Consider the following 19,345-nt stretch of genomic DNA (forward strand, 5'->3'; position numbering starts at 1 on the left):
TTTTTGCAATAACTTTTTTGTTTATTAACCGATTTTAATTTAACCAGTCTCATTTTGTAGATAATTTTACTCCCTATAAGCTGTCTGAGAGTCACTTTTCGCTAAAATTGATGGTTTTCCCTGCAAAGTGAAAAAACTGTTTTCCTCACTTATTTGTTTAAATAGAAAAGTTAGCTAATAAAAGTTTTTGACTCACGAGACGAGAGATGTCTTGTATCATGTTCCTTTAGACAATTTTACAATAATCTCGCGGATAGGACTTTTTTCGAGTAAAAATTTAATTTGCTTGGCCTAAAAGTAGGTATGTGGTAGTTCATCTTACATTTATCTTGTGGATTTGCTTATAAATAAAAGTTGAAGTTCATGGTTTGCCGATCTACGTCCTACACACTATAAGATTTAGTAAGGATGTCAAGACTAATTCTCTATCTGTTTCTGTGATGATAAAGATAAATAAGGTATTGCCTATAAATAAATATTCAGTACCTAACTATTATCTGTTTGTTATATTTTTATGAAAATATTATTAAAATCTATTGCTGTGCAAAACCTATAACCCACAAAATGATATACATTCTCGTATTCACTTGTGACAAATAGTAACTTTCTTTCTCTGCTTGGTAACATGACCAGCAGGATTGGTTTCAACTATCCTGCAAGTTGTTGACATGACTTAGCAACATTAAGTTGACCAAAAAAATGTAACATTCGTGCACATATAAAATAAGACAGTCAGTGTGGTTTGTATAAAAAAAGTTGTAATAGAATGCATGTTAATGTTATTATTCAAACCAATTCGCTCACAATGTGAAAATCTACTTCAAAATGTCGATTCATCAATATCGAATATTATCTCTATAATTGATAATGTAAAATATGATAAATATAGGGTACATCTAATATTGATGGCTATAGAGGACAAATAACAAATAACTCAAGGAAAAAAGGCAACTAAATCGAAATTAATGTGATTATATTATGGTCGAGATAAAAAAAAAACAGAATTTAGATTCATTAGCTACCCACGACTTTAGAATTCTAAAAAAAATTGTGGAACTACTATTAAAGAGAAGTTACAAAAAGCGCAAACTTAACCCAATTTGATAATAAATATCAAACATTATTTTAAAAAATAATAAACTCGAAAATAAAGCACTTGTCCAATAAAATGAAAATATTGGTATCACTCCCACTGATTGTATTCAAGGAATTTTTGTTTTTAAAAAGAAGAGAACTTCTATAGCCCGTTTGATCATTTCATTTATCTCGGAAAGCAGTAGCTTATTTAGATCTCTGGTTTAAGACTTTTTAATGTAAAAAATGAACACGCCTCTAAAATTATGATTCAAATGAGTTAAGTCAAATATATTATTCTGTTTATCTACCTTTTGTCACAAGTTCTTTATTTAAAATTTCTTTTTTTTTTTCAGCGTAGCAAAAATATTTAATTAAACGAAAATTTAATTACAGACAACAAACATTATCAGAACATATCAGCATCTGTTAATGTGAAATGACCTTAAGGAATTCGTTAACTCTGACAGATATACCTGCAATAATTATTAGAACTGAGGGAAATCGACCTGTACCTAAGAAAATTTTGCTGAGAATCTGTATCACAATAGAATGTTTTCTTACTGTTTACAATATCGTATGTCAAGCTTAATAAAAATAATTTTGCTATCACGATTTTACTGTCTTACAATTAAATCGGCGTTTTGCTAGTAGAATAGGGAACCTTCTTACCTTCAATAAGTACATGTTTTCTGGCATTTCTTTTGCTAAATGTAACTAGATAACTTATTACACTAGATAACTGACTTTAGCCGAGGCCTATTTATTAACGGTTAAAAATAATTGTCCTACGCCTACAAGGATTGAAGTTAAAATTTTTATAATAGTAGCTACATATTTTTTTAGCACGTAGTAACCATTTTGTGTCCAATATTACAGTAGGAAGAACCGCTGTTCGCCTGTCATACAAATGATATACAGGGTAGCCCATCGAAAACGTACCGCAAGGCATTACAGGGTAGTAAAGAACTTTTCGGCAAAATCCAAAAACAGGTCAAATTTGTTTCTGAGGGGGACAACTTTTGGCTCAAAAAGCATACCAAAATCTTCAACCCCCTAAGTGGGGGTGCTATCCCCTAAATTTTTTCAAATGGGAATGGGGGTCAAGTGGGGGGTCATTAGAAAGGGCTTTTAATTCTCTATACATCGATTCTTACTTTTTGAAAATCGATTCATTATTTTAGAAAATATGCAGCTTTGAAAATACGAACAATATTTTTGACGAGAAATGCGAAAATCGATTTAATTTTACTTCAAAACTTACGGTATTAGTCAAGTAAATGCTGAAAATGTTGTCCGCCAACTTGCATACAATGATACAGGTTGTCTTCAAACCGTTGTCGAACATTCTGGAGCACTTGCGGTGTTACTTCGCGACATACATTAATGATTCGTCCTCGCAGATCTTCCAAGGTATCAGGTGGAGTGCTGTAAACTTTGCTTTTAATGTGCCCCCAGAGAAAGAAATCTAAAGGATTTAAGTCGGGTGACCGAGGGGGCCACTCAATTGCACCTCTTCGTCCTATCCAGCGTCCTGGAAACGTCTCATTTAGGTAATTGCGCACATTGAGCGAGTAATGTGGAGGAGCTCCGTCTTGCTGGAAAATCAGTTCGTGTTCATTGTAAGCAGGGTCGTCCTCTATGATATTTGTTAGAGCTGGGTCGATGACATTTTGTAGTAAATCCAAGTACATATCGCCTGTCAAATTTCCAGGAAGGAAAAAAGGACCTACAATGGAATTTCCAAAAATACCTGCCCATACATTCAACTTCTGGGGGTGTTGGGAGTGTGTCTCATGGAAAATCCTTGGATTGGTATCAGCCCAGTAACGACAATTATGGCGATTCACTAAACCATTCAAGAAGAACGTACACTCGTCCGAAAAACACACATTAAAGAGGAAATTATCGTTTATCGCTCGTTCAGTCATTATTTCGCAAAATTGCAAACGACGATCAAAATCGTCTTCATTTAGCTCTTGCACTAGCCGAATCTTATAAGGATGGAATTTGTATTTTTTTAATATTCGTTGGACACTTGTACGACTCACTCCTGTCGCAGTAGCCAATTGCATTGTACTCAGCGTACTATCCATTGCCACTTGCCCCAATACCGCTATTTCCGTAGGTTCATTTAGTACCGGATTTTCAACCTGCCTCTTTTTGTTATGAACGGAGCCAGTTTCGCGAAATTTGGCCACCAATTCGCGAACAATTTTTCCAGACGCATGTTTCTCAGGATGCCGTTGGTTGAACAGTTCGGCGACCCGATTTCCGCATTCATTGTTTTTGAAAAAAAGCTCAATAATTTCTACTCTTTCTGGAATTGAGTACACCATAATTAATCAATTTAAAAGACTCGGCAGTATTGGTACTCTTCAACTACAAGTCACAAGACAGTTATCTAGCAACTTCTTGTGGCCTATCTAAATACGAAACAAAAAGCGGACAATTTTTTGCTCACCAAAATCAGGCTAAAGAATTCGCAAATCAGAAAAAAAAAACAGCGAATTCTTTTGAAGGAATTTACCAAGCTAATACCGTAAGTTTTGAAGTAAAATTAAATCGATTTTCGCATTTCTCGTCAAAAATATTGTTCGTATTTTCAAAGCTGCATATTTTCTAAAATAATGGATCGATTTTCAAAAAGTAAGAATCGATGTATAGAGAATTAAAAGCCCTTTCTAATGACCCCCCACTTGACCCCCATTCCCATTTAAAAAAATTTGGGGGATGGCACCCCCACTTAGGGGGTTGAAGATTTTGCTATGCTTTTTGCGCCAAAAGTTGTCCCCCTCAGAAGCAAACTTTACCTGTTTTTGGATTTTGCCGAAAAGTTCATTACTACCCTGTAATGCCTTGCGGTACGTTTTCGATGGGCTACCCTGTATATCAGTAACACGAATAATAACCTACAAAAATTTAACTGTGTGTGGTACACATTATGTAGGGGAAAAAATATTATGTAAAAGAAGATTAATATACACATATGAAGGAGTAGCATACCTATTTGTGTAATTCCTCAAGTTGTCAACTTTGGCTTATAGCTTTTTTTTATATTCAAAAAATTAAAAGTAAAAGGCGAGAGATGTATAAGGTTGTCACAATTGTAGGTGTTTCTTTTTGCTTGTAAATTTTTAAATATTGAGAGGAATTTTAAATAATAATTGCAACAAAATACGGGCACAAAGTTATGCCAAGAAAATCACTTATTAGTGTCTAAAAAGTCACTTATTTAATAAAAAAATTATTTAAACTAAAAAAATAGATATTTGTTGGCATTGCTATCATCGTCCTACGATGAAAACCTACCAACCCAAATTAAAATTTTTGATGGGGTAAAAAATTGGACTACAAATACTGAAATAACATAACGAACTTTCAGCAATAAATAAAAACTTAACAAAAAGCTTTATAAAAGCTGGTAGGTTCCTTTTGCAAAATATTTTTTGCTATAAACTAAACCTTCTGGAACCTATTTAGTACATTTTGTTAGGATTAAACAGTTTCTTTCTCTTTCAGAGAACAAAAGTTCTCTGATGTATGTACCTGTAACCTTCAAAGTTCATCGGACACGCTGGGTCATAACTACCACCAAAAGTTGTTTTTTTTTAGAAAAGAATGGAACTATTTATTAAATGTCTTGATGATAAAGGAAAAGAAATAAAGGTCAAACATGATAATACTTGGCATATAATATGTAAACATAAACATATTTATATGGAATTCAATAAAGAATAATAAACAAATATAAACACATGTTCACAGTTCACACCTATAAGTACTGTTATGTACGTCGTCCCATAGAAAAATTTTAATTTTGTGTTCAAGAATTTGAATGAAATCGTTCTAATATGAAATAATAGGTTGTCTTACTGACATTATGAGATATACAGAGTTTTTTCCAAGTCTATGTCGCAGTTTCAGTAAGGTATTGCTTCCAAGATCAGTCTAAACCAAAGAGACCGATTTTCGAGATACAGGGTGTTGTGTAAAGAAGTTAAAATGTACAGGGTGTAAATTAAGAACGTACAATAAATTCAACAGACGATTATTTGAGTGATTTCAAGACAAAAAGTTCAGATAAACATTGGTCCGCAGATGCTTCGTTTTCAAGATACAGGTTGTTAAACTTTAGTAAAAAAAATGCTATTTCGTAAATATCTTATATACCCTTTACACAATATTGTTGTAATTTGGCAGTGTAACTTGTAGTGTAAAGGGGCTAATTTAACCCTAACTTGATTAGATTTGTTAACTCCAGTGGCGTCCCGAGCAGTGCCTTAACGAATATTTTTGACAAAAAAATGTACGCTACTGACTTTTTTGTAATTTTTATATTTTTTTGGATTAAGCAACTAAAAATACAACTTTTTTTGTCTCTTGAATGTTTTTCGTATCTTGATTAATTTTTGGAGAAAAAAAATAAAATCCACTTAACTGCATATCCCTGGACCACACAAGAAACGTTATTAAAAATATTCGTTAAGGTACCGCTCGCGACGCCACTGGACTTAAACAAATCCAATCGAGTTAGGGTTAAATTAGCCCCTTAACACTACAAATAACGGCCAAATTACAACAAAATTGGGTAAAGGGTGTTTAAGGTATTTACGAAATAGTAATTTTTCTACAAAAGTTTAACACCCTGTATCTTGAAAACGAAGGATCTGCGGACCAATGTTTATATGAACTTTTTGTCTTAAAATCACTCAAATAATCGCCTGCTGAATTTATTGTACATACTTAATTAACACCCTGTATATCACAATTAATCTTATACAAATATCACAATTATTAACCTTATACCTTGTAGTACTGTGTTCTCTATATTCTGTTCAACTATATTTTTTGTTTTTTTATGCATTTGATACATTAAGATATTTTCCATCTTTTATTAACAAAATTTGTGGAAACTGTTTTGGGTTTAAAACCTGTAGTATTCCCTAAACTGTAAAATAAATAAAATAAAATAATCTTTAAAGATCTTTCACACTGATATAAAATTATTCATTTCACAAAAAATTGTTCACGTGCTATTACGGCTTGTGATCTAAGGTTTTCGACTATGTTTCACATGATATATTAATTAAAAAAATGAAATATTATGTAGTAAAGGGACTTCCAGCTTTATTACTGTAATAACATTTAAACAATCCTAAACAGTTTGTAATAATATTAACTCTGATATTTAATCGGAGTACCACAAGGCTCCGTACTAGGACCAGTTTTATTTTTAATTTATGTAAATGATTTAATACATTTTATGTCTCCGAAAAATACATTTTCTTTACCGATCATGCCACACTGTTTAATAGAAATATCGGTGTGGAATTCTTGATGGACTCTAGCAAATAATTTAACTCACAATCTAAATAAAACACAGCTATAGTTTCTGTCTAATAAAAAGGCCAAAATAACAATAATAATTAATAATAATAACAATAATAATAATAATCATAGTTCATTACATGTTTTGGGAGTGGATATCGATACAGATTTACTCTGGAAAGATCATGTAAATAATCGCTAAGTTGTTAAACATTATTTTTTTAAATTACAGTTGCGTGGGTTTCTCAATTATGATATTTTGTGTCTATTAGCTTATTTCATTCGCGCATTTCATATGCTATTTTGCAGGGCAATTCCAGTGCTGCCGGAAAGATTTTTTGCCAACAAAAGAAAATAATTAATATTCCAGCCAATGCTAATTTCCGCGGGCACTGTCGTCCTTTTAGTATAAATCCAAGTAAAAAATCCTCAGAGATATTTTATTAAACATTATTTTTTTAATGTTACATATTTTAACATTAAATTTAATATTTTTTATAATTTGATTTCTTTACAAAATAAAATCTCTAGTACTTACTTACTTACTTACTTTTTAATTGACCACTTTATATACAAAAAAGTATATTTGAAGTCACAATAATAGTATAATATTATACAAACACACAAAGTACCTATATGTTATGTGGTTATGGCTTACATTAATTAAAACACATAAATTCATCAACACTATAAAAACAATGTTTTAACAGAAAAGATTTGACAGTATTACGAAATTTTGTTAAGGACATGGTTGTTAGCGGGACATCCTTTTGAATAACGGAAAACTTGTTAAATAATTTAAGATTTATCTATTTAATAGATAAGGTAGGATAGGTATTTTGAAGTAATTTATGGATGAAATGAAGCAATACCCAGACATAATAAATATTTTTAATTTACGATATAGATATAGGGCTTAAAATAATGAGATAGCGAGATATATACTTATTTTAAAAAAAATTTAATTGAGAACGCATTAATAGCGCGCAGAAAAATTAATCGGTTTGTACATAGCTATAATAAATTATTATTGTAATCCGCGAAAGTAAGACACAAACAATACATTCACTAGCTAATCGTCCAATTATGAAATATATCGTGGTATATCGAACCGGCAATTCATTAAGATTAGATGATTAGCTTTTAGAATGCTTAGGTATAAATTAACCCCACCTCTCATTCAGTTTGTTTACAAGAATTCTTAATATAAAGCAGGCTTGCACTATGTTGATCAAAGTATTTTTATCAGATAAACCATAAACAATATAGTAACGTGCCGGTAGAACTAAAAATAAAATCTTTGGGTTGTTGCCAACAGATGTGCACTAGATTGTTCAGTTATCTTACTTTAAAGGAACAATTGACTTGAAGATTTAAAAATCGTCTTAAGATGGATAGTTATTCCTCTCTTAGTAGTAACAACGGTTGTGAACCGATAACCTCTGTGTTTATACAATTATCCAAAGAAGATGATGATGCGTTTGATAATGCAGCAATCAAGAACTTTCTCAAAGGACTGGGACAGATGTTTTATGTTGTGGATCCATCCGAAACAACGTTTAGTGATCCAAATGAAGTACCTGAATACTTTAAAAATGTGAGTCAAGCAACACTATCGCACTGTTTTATTAGCATCTTTAGTAATTGAAAATTTCCTTTAATATTACCGTGAGACAGTATTACATATACCAAGTGATTTATGGCAAAGATACATTAATAATATTGTTTAGTATTTTAATATATTTCATGCTCACAATAAAAAAAGGGTCATAACTTAACCCAGTACACAGGGTGTAATTAAAACGACCGATTAATATTTGATGGCAGATTCCAAATTAATAAAAAAAAATAATAAACATGTATCCGGAAACGCTTTCGAGATACAGGGTCTTAAAAATGAATAAGAATGGCTTATTTTACAAATTGCAAAAAATAAATTAAGGAAACTATGTAAGTAATATTTTATTCCATTGTTACTTGAATTATGATTTTTATTTAAAAAATAATGTGACGTTTTATGCAACATGCATTGTACAACACGCAGCAAGATTTTTGTAATATCTTCACAGGCTGTGATAATGCTTTGTCATGTTTGAAATACTTTGGAAGAAAAAAAATTGATAACAAAAATTACCAAGTCCGCCTCTGGAATTATACCCCTGTATGTAACAAACCTATATGCACACACTTCATGGAAACCCAAAAATTAAAGCTGTGTGTCAAGTCAGCTTGATTTACATCAAGTTAATAAAAAATAAAACAACTTTTTTTTTCAAAACGGATACAAATACAATGCTGAGGATTTTTTGCTACATATTTCTTAAGTATTTAAGTTGGTGCAAAATACTGTCGTGGTAATCAGTTATTGTATCTATTAGATAGATTTTTCATTTCGCTTAAAAATGTAATTATAAGTACTTACATTTGAATTTGTCGCTGAAATAAACGCTCTAGTTAACATTTTGCATTATGATGCAAATCTTGATTGCACTTGCTCTAGTTACCTACTTGCTTAAGAATAAATACAGTAAACAGAGATTATCAAATCATTATTATAACGTAAGCTTAGTTGGTAAATATTAGCAATTGTTTCGTTAACTGCGTATGACTGATAAATCCTAAATTTCAGTTTAATCTCGAAAGGAAATTCCTCAAAGAAAACTGAATGATTTTCTAAAAATGTAATGCACTTCCTCAATTGATTGCCAACATGATAACATTGTCAATCATAAATCACAAACATTTTTTATATCTAGCATATTTTACATTCATTTTTAATTTTAGTCAGAATGCAGGAAGATTTCAAGATTTATCATCTTTAATTAACATGATGCATGCATTATTAAACGGAAGAGAATGTATTATTTACATAAATAATTTATAACTTTTAATTGTTTCCTTAAAATTATTAGAAGTGTTTACTGAAGGTTACAGTAATATTGTTATTTGAAGAAAAATTTATTATAAAAATTGTTTTAAATTCTATTTCTTAGATTGTGCACTAAAGATTATGTTCGTACAGGTGACCCATGTATTCCCGAGTTTTTTTAAATTGTAGAGCTTAATGAATAGAATTTTTTGAGTAAAGAGCTATATTCATACAAATCCAAAGCTGGCTTAGAAGTATAGTTTTAATTATTCATATTAGCCATTTTTTTTTAACAAAATCTGTTTACGCCATTATAGATTCTACTCCCTTAACTTTTTTATTTTCATAATAAAAAGAAGAACATTAAACAGTATGGGCTAAAGTTGTAGGAAATTTTCCTGCGATTTCAAAACTGTACTTAGAAAAACAATTCAATGTTGCATTTCGGATTTTCTTTAAATAGAAGACCTTGTATATACAGGGTGGTTCACAACTTATCCAAAAAAATTTGGGAATTAGATGCAGCACGAGAAATGGAATCAATATTGTAAAAACATTTTTTGTAAAATCCTTATAGTTTCCGAGAAAAAAATATTGAAGTTATAGTACATTCACCCACTACATAGCTGGACAACTGTAGTCTTTAGCATCATTCGCCACGTGGCCTCAGCGACTCCGAATACTGAAATCGGATTTTGCAATCGGTCGTTGCGATAGTGGTGTTTACAAAAGGTTTTAGTAGTTAGTGTAAAAAATGGTTTGCGTGTAGGTATAGCAACTCGGAGTTGATGGATACCGTTTTAATTTATGGTGAAGCATTTGTGTTATGGTGAAGCAAGACAACATTTGTGTTAGTTCGTAGAATCTGAGTACAACGGACCCAAATGTGTTTACACGTTGGTGGATAAAATTTTGAACAATTGTTGTAACATCGGGTATGTCAAATGATTTTATTATTTAAAAACACAAAGTAATTTTATTAATTAATAAGGGCAATAGCAGTTGAATTTCGATATAAAATAGGTGCGATAAAATTCTATTTACATTTCTTTCGTTGCGAAGGTTTTTGTCCGTTTTTATCACACCGCCATGCCGGTCGCATTGTGCGAGGTCAGGTTTTACAGTGAACCAGTTTCCAGTGCCGTGCAGAAGTGTATTTTTAAATCATTTTCGAACTGCCTTTTTTGATTTTTTCTATACAAAATTGTATTTGTAAGGGTCCCCTGTACATCCAGAATTTTTTTTTGATAAGTTCTGAATCACCCTGTATATAATATAATGCTTTCTAGATTCGATAGATTTATTTCTAAAAAATAGGTTTGTTTCTACGGCAATCTCCAACTGCTTTCAAAATATCAGTTGTCACGTACTTTCAGCGGGTCCAAGCAGGTTACGAATCATTAGGTCAAGTATCTCTTGATAGTTTCAAATCGGTCCTCAACTGCTGCAGAAACAGATATAAGAAGGAGGAAGGATATGACTAAAAGAGTATTCTCAGCTAACAGTAAACTCTTAATACTTTTTTATCATATGTCGTAATCTATGATCGATTTGGTTGGTATCATCGACATGGGTCCGCGGTGGAGACATCGGAAGTTCAAATCGAGCCCCACGTTGGGCGCCATGTCGTGAACTATGACCGAAAGTGCCTAATAAATGTGAATTTTGGGGAGATTCGGTAACCTGGGCTCGTGGCGGAGACATCGAAACAGAGATTCGAGCTCCACTTTGGGCGCCAGGTCGTGCTAGATTCTCAAAGGACTGTGGCCTGTGGTGGATATGTCTTACAGACGTGGTGTCTATGACGCGAGCTCATGGGGGAGATCTCGACAATGATGTCCCACGTCGAGCGCCGTGTCGGGTTAGACTTTCTAGATATGGACCACTTAGGCGGTGATCGAATGTTCGGGGAAAATCATGAGAGCGGACGGGCGATGTACCAGAATTGCTTAGGTGAAAAGAGCCGGCCACGTCACCTACGACATAGTAGGCCAAGGGGTTTTCGCACGCTATGGCACCTGAACGAGATGCGCATTGCTCCCGCTGAGTACCATTTCGTAGAAATGCTGATTGTACTGGATCGCCCCGTGAACGGTTCCATGTTCCGGGACACCCGAAATCGGAGGTAGGCCGATATCGGGGCTGGACCGCGAATCGTGGTCGGGCTCATGGGATTCCCCGGACCCTACCAGTTGGTACGCAAAGAATTTCACTACGAATTCATGATGTATCAACGTCGTGGTTCCTTATCTCTTTTCTTATTTTCACCATAATGAATGCTATATGTTGAATAAAAAAAATGTTTTTTAAGCTTTCCAACAATGTGTGGTGTCAAAGAATTCAACAATTTAATGAAAAAATAACAAAAAAGTAAATTGCAAAGGAAATGATGATAGCTCCTTATAATGTTTTTACAAATGTTAATTTGTAAAGATAAAAAGTTGAAGTCTATTTCTTTCTAAAATATATCAAAATGGTCTGAAACTTTCTCCATTTCTTCCATTTTAATAATTTCTCTATCTCTTAAACTTGTTTCCAAAATCCCGATACATGTAGGTATCACCAAAATCTCTCACCTGATAAAAATGAATTCCATTTTAATAAACTAACGAAAAGACTTGTGTATAGTGATGGTATAAAGTACCTACCTCAATCCTAGTTCAACTTATTTCATCTTGTCATCTATGCCTCTAAAAAATCAAGGCTAACATGTTTAGTTTTCGAAATATTTGAAAAAAACCGAAATATTGGAAATCCGATTTTGTTTCATTTCAGCCTTGTTTGAGGTGATATTGAAAAAAGAAGAACACTTTTTCATGGCCACTTTTTGCCCTCTGTCCAATGGCATAATCAATTTTTATATGTGACGTTTCGTCTCTCCAGGACCATCATCAACTTAATTTTTTTAAATACCCTACGACCCTAGACATTTTATTACATTTTTTGCAAGCCTTCATGATTGATTCAGTTTTGTCTCGAAAAATTCATCTTCAGTGTATTCGTTCCAAATTTATCTAACTAAATTTTCTATTGAGATTTCTTTGTTTATTGAATTATTGTACACTGTAAGTGTCGTTAGGCCGTGTGAAATCCATCTAGTTATTTAAACTATTACCACCACGCAAAACTAATCATGTTAGCTTTGATTTTTTAGGCATAATGTTGGTCCCCTGATTACGCAACTTTGCCCCCATTTAAGCTAGTTTGTATCTCTTACCGTTTTCGAGATCCCTGTAGTGAGTAGCGAATTTGTAACAGCCTGTATGTAGTGTGCGCTCTCTTATGTTTGCGCATCTCACTGACCAAATGAAATTGGTGAAGTTTATAATTTATTTATTTACATATATTTTTTTCAACTTTCAAAAAATTTACCTTTCTTGCTAGCGCTTAGTCTTCATTATTTACATAATAGGTCTGTTTCTGCAGCAGTTGAGGAATGATTTGAAACTATCAGAGATATTTGGCCAATCGATACGTGAACATATGCACAATTATGTAACAACTTAAGTGGTCGAGTGTATCTGATAATTTGAAAATGGTTTGAGACTCCTGCAGAAACAAACCCAATAACTTATTATTAGTAAAACAGTTTTGCGAATTGATTGTACATAGGTATCTGTCCTTTAATTATCTTAAGGAATTTAAAATCGATGTTATTAATAATCAATCTCTTTTTGAAATATATGTATTCGCTACCACAATACGTCCTTGTGTATATTACTATAAGTTATACATGTATTAAAACTGCTATTACCTATCGATACTTATTTAAAGAAAATATAGTACTAAAGACATGCTCTTTTACGTAATTAGTTATAACAGCAAAGGACTAAGAAATGTATAAATGAGACAACTTCTTCATAAATAATATTTATGCAGCCGCTTTGAAAATTGCACTTAACATTTTAGAAGTAGATGAAATATGAAATATTCTTTACTGCTGTAATAAAGCAATATATACCTAACGGTTATATTCTTTTTCAGGCTTGGCCATATTTCTTATTATTCATGATCATAGAGAATATAGTCCTATGGGCAGATAAGAAACCGACATATAGACTCAATGACAGCTTAACAAGTCTGTCCCATGGACTGATACAACATTCTGGAAAGTGAGTATTGAATTTGATAGTTGCTTAATTTTAACCCGAAAAAATTATGAGTATCTCCACTCTGTTTTTAAGTTATCTTCTATTGTTTTTTAACATTTAATAAACCATACAATTAATTAATCTTTATTAATAAATTAGATAATTATTTACTAATTAATTAATCATTTAAATGAGAAGTATGTACTGTAGACTGATAATATCAATTAATTACTGATGATTATTTTTCAGATTACTGTTTCGAGGCGCCGAGAGCTATGCATATTTTTTCTTGTACGAGAATTACCGTGTGGTGGACTTAGCTGGGGACTATCCAATTACATGGTATTTAGCAGCTATAGGAGTAGACTTCTGTTATTATTGGGTGCACCGAGCATGCCATGGTAAGTATATATTGCCGAATATGCAAATACATACAAATAATTAACATGCCTCGAACATCTTGTTAGAAGAGGCTAAACCCTCTATAAATTCTAGTATTTTTCTTTTTATTTAAGAAATACATATATTGTGGGCCCAACATCAGGTACATCATAGTTCTGAAGAATTTAATATTGCTGTGGGTCTAAGACAATCCTTACTACAAGGATGGTGTGGATTTGTAAGTATATCTATTTTTAATTATATATTTTTATATTATGGATGATGATGGAAAGTGCCTAATTGTTGCTATAACTGATGTGTTATTGCTAAACTCTTATCAGACATGTTATTGGTAAATAAATCAAATGTGTTTATTAATTTATTTTTGAAAAAGAAAAATAGAAATCATCATACTTATATTTTACTTTTGCTAGAAAATTGTATGCAGGCTGTTTTACAACAAACAACAAGGAATGAAAATTTATTTATATACAGGGATATACAGGGATTCATAAATGAATCAATACAAGGCAGTTGCTTATAATGGACCAATTGTACTTCATTTAGAGGCTAGATGGCGTTAAATTTGACAAAAAATTTAGTATCTTTCAAACAACTCTGAAACCCTTCGAAAGATCACGTTATATAACCGTTTCAATGTCAGGTACTTGTTTTTGTATTAATAACATTTAGATATCATTTTCATCTAAAAAGATAATTATGATTATTCAATGTTAGTTGGGGCATGTAGCCTATATTTGCATGAGAGAAAATACTTGATATAGCCCTGTACAATTAAGATAAAATAAATACTAAAGTTGTAACACCATCTGAAAAAAAAAAAAAAAAAAATATGAGCATATTTGTTTAGGATTGGGGACAGTTTTCCTATTTTTGTAAATGCAATTTCAGATAAATTGGACAAAACAAATAGGTATTTTGAAAAATATAAATTTTTTGCCAAGTGTAGCGCAATCTGGTGGATAAACGAAAATACTTAGTAAACCATGTTTTAGGATCCTATACATGCCTTACCTGCCTTTGTCAGTTCGGGTCACGAATTCACCGTAAAAAAATTTAAATCAGAAATTTTTTTTAGTTTAAATTATCTTACATGCAGAATAACTACGTATGTACACTCGACGCAAGATAAAGGTTTCCAACCTAAAAGGCATACTACTTTTATAGGGGCGAGCCAGTGGACTGTTAATAGGAATTTTGGGAGGCATCAATAATTAGGGGCGTGTCATATTTTTTTTTGTGTAAGCACGTGTGAAACAACAAAAAATTGAAAAAAATTTCTGATGTAAAATTTAAAAAAAAACCTGTTTTTCTAAATACTTCGAAAACGATTTAAGATATTGAAATATTATATATATTATTTGATATATTCAAATTGTTTATAAGCGAAAAACGCACGGTTTTTTAATGCACAATTTGAGAATGTTAATGTCAAAAAAAACGGTGATATTTTTTAATAGGTCGCTTAATTGCGTCTTTAAGATTACAATGACGCTTTCAGAAACATGTTTGATTGAAAATTAACGCCTGTACAGAGGCTTAAAGTTCATAACTTTTGGAGCCTCCGCTATAAACAAATAGAATTGTGCGAAAACTATTGCACCTACAGCGCCCACTTTTGGCACACTTTTAAAGTATGACAAAACCCTCAACTTGTCATAGATTTTATAAAATTTTAACAATAAATGCGATAGTTATAAACAAATGAAAAAATTGGCACTTTTGTTTTTTTGGAATAACTTTTTTGTTTATTAACCGATTTTAATTTAACAAGTCTCATTTTGTAGATAATTTTACTCCCTACAAGCTGTCTGTGAGTCACTTTTCGCTAAAATTGATGGTTTTCCCTGCAAAGTGAAAAAACTGTTTTCCTCACTTATTTGTTTAAATAGAAAAGTTAGCTAATAAAAGTTTTTGACTCACGAGACGAGAGATATCTTGTATTATGTTCCTTTAGACAATTTTACAATAATCTAGCGGATAGGACTTTTTTCGAGTAAAAATTTAATTTGCTTGGTCTAATACAATAATTTAAAGAAACACATGTTTACTGACACCATAGACCTTTAGTTTACTAGGTCTATGACTGACGCACGCGCATTGACAATAGCAAACGAAATAATTCCGGTACTATGAGTGCGACAAAGCGAACGTGATTTTTTATCTTTGTCCTGGCAGTGTCGTAGGAGCTAAATAAAATTTAAAATATAAAAAGGTAAATAAATTTGTGTCTAAAAACAAACGTAAAAAATATTCGAAGGCAACTTTTCATTATTTTAAATAATCAATCGAATAGTATAGAAAATAAAATTGTTTTAGTTTTTTTACATCATTAAAATTAACGATTAAAAATTTTAAATTAATATAACTTTCTTATTAAAAATTATATCAATTTCTCTGAAAAGAAAAGTTACATTTTTTTGAGTAGATTGAAAAAAAAAATTACAAAATTCATTCATTTTTCTGCTTATGATTTTTTTAAATTTCTGAAATCTTCCCTTAACTTCCCTAACGTTAATTTTAATAGTACAAGAAAAAGTCGAGGCCATTTTTATGTAGAATTGTATGCTTTACAACTATTTTAAGAAACTTCAACTGATTTCATTGCGGGTACCTATACAGTGTTCATTAATGGCGCACAGAAAAACCAGAGGCCCATTCTGTGGCAAAAATTAAGTAAATTTTGTTACACATACGTAGGCTCTTAAGGCCGCCGTTTCCGAGCTGCAGGGTTTTCAAAATTAAAAAAAATAAAAATTTTCTTAAATCCATTCAATCTTACTATTCGTAAGTAGGTAGTTGACGTTTCGCAAGATTTATTAACTAGGATGAATCGATTTTTCTATTGTAATGTAAATGCAACTCTTTTAATAGAAACAAGATAATAAAAATTGCATACGGAGTCTGCTATAAGACTGCCGATTAGTCCCATTTTAAAAATGCCAATCTACCAGGAAAGCATTTTTGTACAAAACTCGTAAAATGTCAGATGTGACGGTAAAATCTCAGACTAAAAAATATTGCCACACGAGTTTAATGGGAACGCCCCATATAGACAAGCGGTAAGCCGTCATATTTCAAACAAAATACGATTCAGATTGGAAACCTTTATCTTGCGTCGAGTGTACATCCCTCGAGTTTGGCGGGTTCCTCACAAATCACCAATATATTACAAAAAAATACAATTAATCTACCAACAGGTAATTATTTAATTTTTTGTTTTCAGTTGTTTTATTTACCCTTGGCGTTTTTTATTCCTCCAGCACATTTCATCACTCATCAACAGTTTAATTTGTTATACCAAATATGGATTCATACAGAAACAATTACCACTCTTGGTCCACTAGAATATATTTTCAACACACCTCAACACCATCGAGTACACCATGGTAATTAAAATAATTTAATTATTGAATGTTTTAGTATTAGTATTTGCACTTATAAAATTGAAATTAATAAACAAATGTTATTTTAGGTAGTAACATATACTGTCTGGATAAGAATTATGGAGGGGTTTTAATTATTTGGGACCGTTTGTTTGGAACTTTTGCTGCAGAAAAGAAAAATGAAATGATTGTCTATGGACTTGTTTTTAATCAACCTTCTTTCAATCTTCTACATTTACAAGTAAATAAAAATGAAAAATAATAATGGCTTATGATGAATATTTTTGTTCTAGACTTTCTACACTAAATATGTTATTGAAAGATTCCACAGTATGGAAAGCTGGAGGTATAAATTTGCTGCTATTTTCTATGGACCAAGTTGGCAACCTGGAAAGCCTCGATTAGGATTAGAAGAGGACAAAGTTAAAGTAAGTACAAAGGAGTGTCAGTTTTAGGATTGCTTTTGACTAAATTTTTGTAAATAAACTGAAATGCAGCTAATGATTATTTGTTGTAGGTGGTAGCCAGGGAAAAATATGATGTAAAATTACCATTTTGGTGCAATGCCTACCTTCTCGTTCATTTTTGTGTCGTAGTGTATGGATTCCAATTACTTGCATCGTGCCATACGGTAAGGAAAATCTTTGATAGTAGCAACATCGTTTCAACTTTCGGCATTTTCTAGAAAATTGTAAATGGGGTTTTGAAATTTATTAATATATTATGAATTGTTTCTGAAATATGGCTTACCTTCCTTCTTATCCTGTACATAAGAATTAAAACAATTCCAACAAAACTTAACAATTCCCAGTATGATTAAAATATGTATTATTTAATCAACAAAATTATTAAATTCGAGGAGCATATTTCAATTTTTTAATATACCTTTCCAAAAAGATGATCAGTATATCATAAATTTTATTTTATTACAGAGCCTCAATCCACTTTCTGTCTTCATTTTTGTGGTATACATAATTGCATCTCTTACAACAATAGGAATGCTGCTCGACAACCACCCATATGCTTACGTATTCGAACTGTTGCGATGTATGGTGCTCGTTACAGCTATACAAAGATTAGACTTCACAGCTATCGACACCTCTGTATTGTTGGCTATCGAAATATTTTTCACTATATCAGGATTATTCTGGTTTCTTCAAAGTATCAAAGTTATACAAATTTCAATGAAGACAGGTGTAAATCCTTAGTAAATAAAAGATAATAAGAATTGTATTGTACTGATTTTATTGTGATATATGTAGATATATTGTAAATTATTGTATATAAAGTGTTAAAAAATGTTACTTATGAAAATGTAAAATAAATATGTTGAAGATAAATTTGTTTCTCTACTAAGATTCCCATTGATAATTAAATTAATGTAAAAATACAGTGTTGCAAAAATGGGAGCAAAAAATTTAACAGGTGATAAAACATAAAATAAAACTTTTCCTATTGACCTTGGGCTTACTGCCTTTTATTTTTGGGATGCATGGTGTGAAAAATAATTTTTGAAACCAAATTTTTAGCTGTATCTTTTATAAAAAAATGTATCTATTTCATTGGAATTTATAACAAGTAAAATTTTGAGGATGCTAAATATGTTAGTGATGTTAGTTTTTGGACACCTTGTAGAAATCGGTAGCTACTAGAAGAATATTGCCGAAACAGTCGACATTATTCATATAGTATTCATTGTTTAGAATTCTGGCAGAGATATAGCAGTTGTACAAATACAAGAACGTTGTAACAAATCATTTTAGTTGCGTCTGAGGTCCAACTGATCTCGAACATCTACATTTATGTCTGAAATATGTAAAATATCAAATAAGGATATCCTTATTAAGGCATACTTCATCATCTGCGCATGCTCAAATGCCAAGATAACATTGACATTAATACCATGACGTTATTTGCATGTGCAATATCTCTCTATCTGTGCCAGTAATATTTTATTACATAACTTTTTTGAGGTGAGGCTTTTTACAGTACAATTTCATTGTACACAAAAAAGGTACCTATAGCCTTATTAAAATTGCCAAAAACATAGATTTTTAAGAAAAACGCCAGTCAACCAGCTTCTAGATATTTCTTCATATAGTGTATCTAGAAACAAATGAGGATTTCAAGGTCAGTTTCTTTTAATGAAAATAGTCTAATTTAAATTAATTTATCTCGGTACAACTTTACCT

General features: G+C 31.6%; 1 protein-coding gene across 2 annotated transcripts; it reads left to right on the forward strand.

Annotated features, from left to right (window-relative positions):
* Window positions 1-7,660: 7,660 nt before the first annotated feature.
* On the forward strand, window positions 7,661-19,006 carry LOC108906848 (alkylglycerol monooxygenase). 2 transcript variants are annotated; one of them, XM_018710266.1, is made up of 9 exons: window positions 7,661-8,002; window positions 13,259-13,386; window positions 13,615-13,766; window positions 13,881-13,984; window positions 16,994-17,156; window positions 17,243-17,394; window positions 17,447-17,581; window positions 17,671-17,784; window positions 18,086-19,006. In XM_018710266.1, the coding sequence occupies exons 1-9, from the start codon at window positions 7,796-7,798 to the stop codon at window positions 18,359-18,361; spliced, it is 1,431 nt and encodes a 476-aa protein (XP_018565782.1). In that variant the 5' UTR covers window positions 7,661-7,795; the 3' UTR covers window positions 18,362-19,006. The 2 variants fall into 2 exon arrangements, with proteins under 2 accessions (XP_018565782.1, XP_018565783.1); XM_018710267.1 differs by lacking the exon at window positions 7,661-8,002 and adding an exon at window positions 12,824-12,886.
* The last annotated feature ends 339 nt before the right edge of the window (window positions 19,007-19,345 follow it).

The sequence above is a fragment of the Anoplophora glabripennis genome, unplaced genomic scaffold (assembly GCF_000390285.2).
Source record: "Anoplophora glabripennis isolate ALB-LARVAE unplaced genomic scaffold, Agla_2.0 scaffold174, whole genome shotgun sequence".
NCBI classification, from domain to species: Eukaryota; Metazoa; Arthropoda; class Insecta; order Coleoptera; family Cerambycidae; genus Anoplophora; species Anoplophora glabripennis.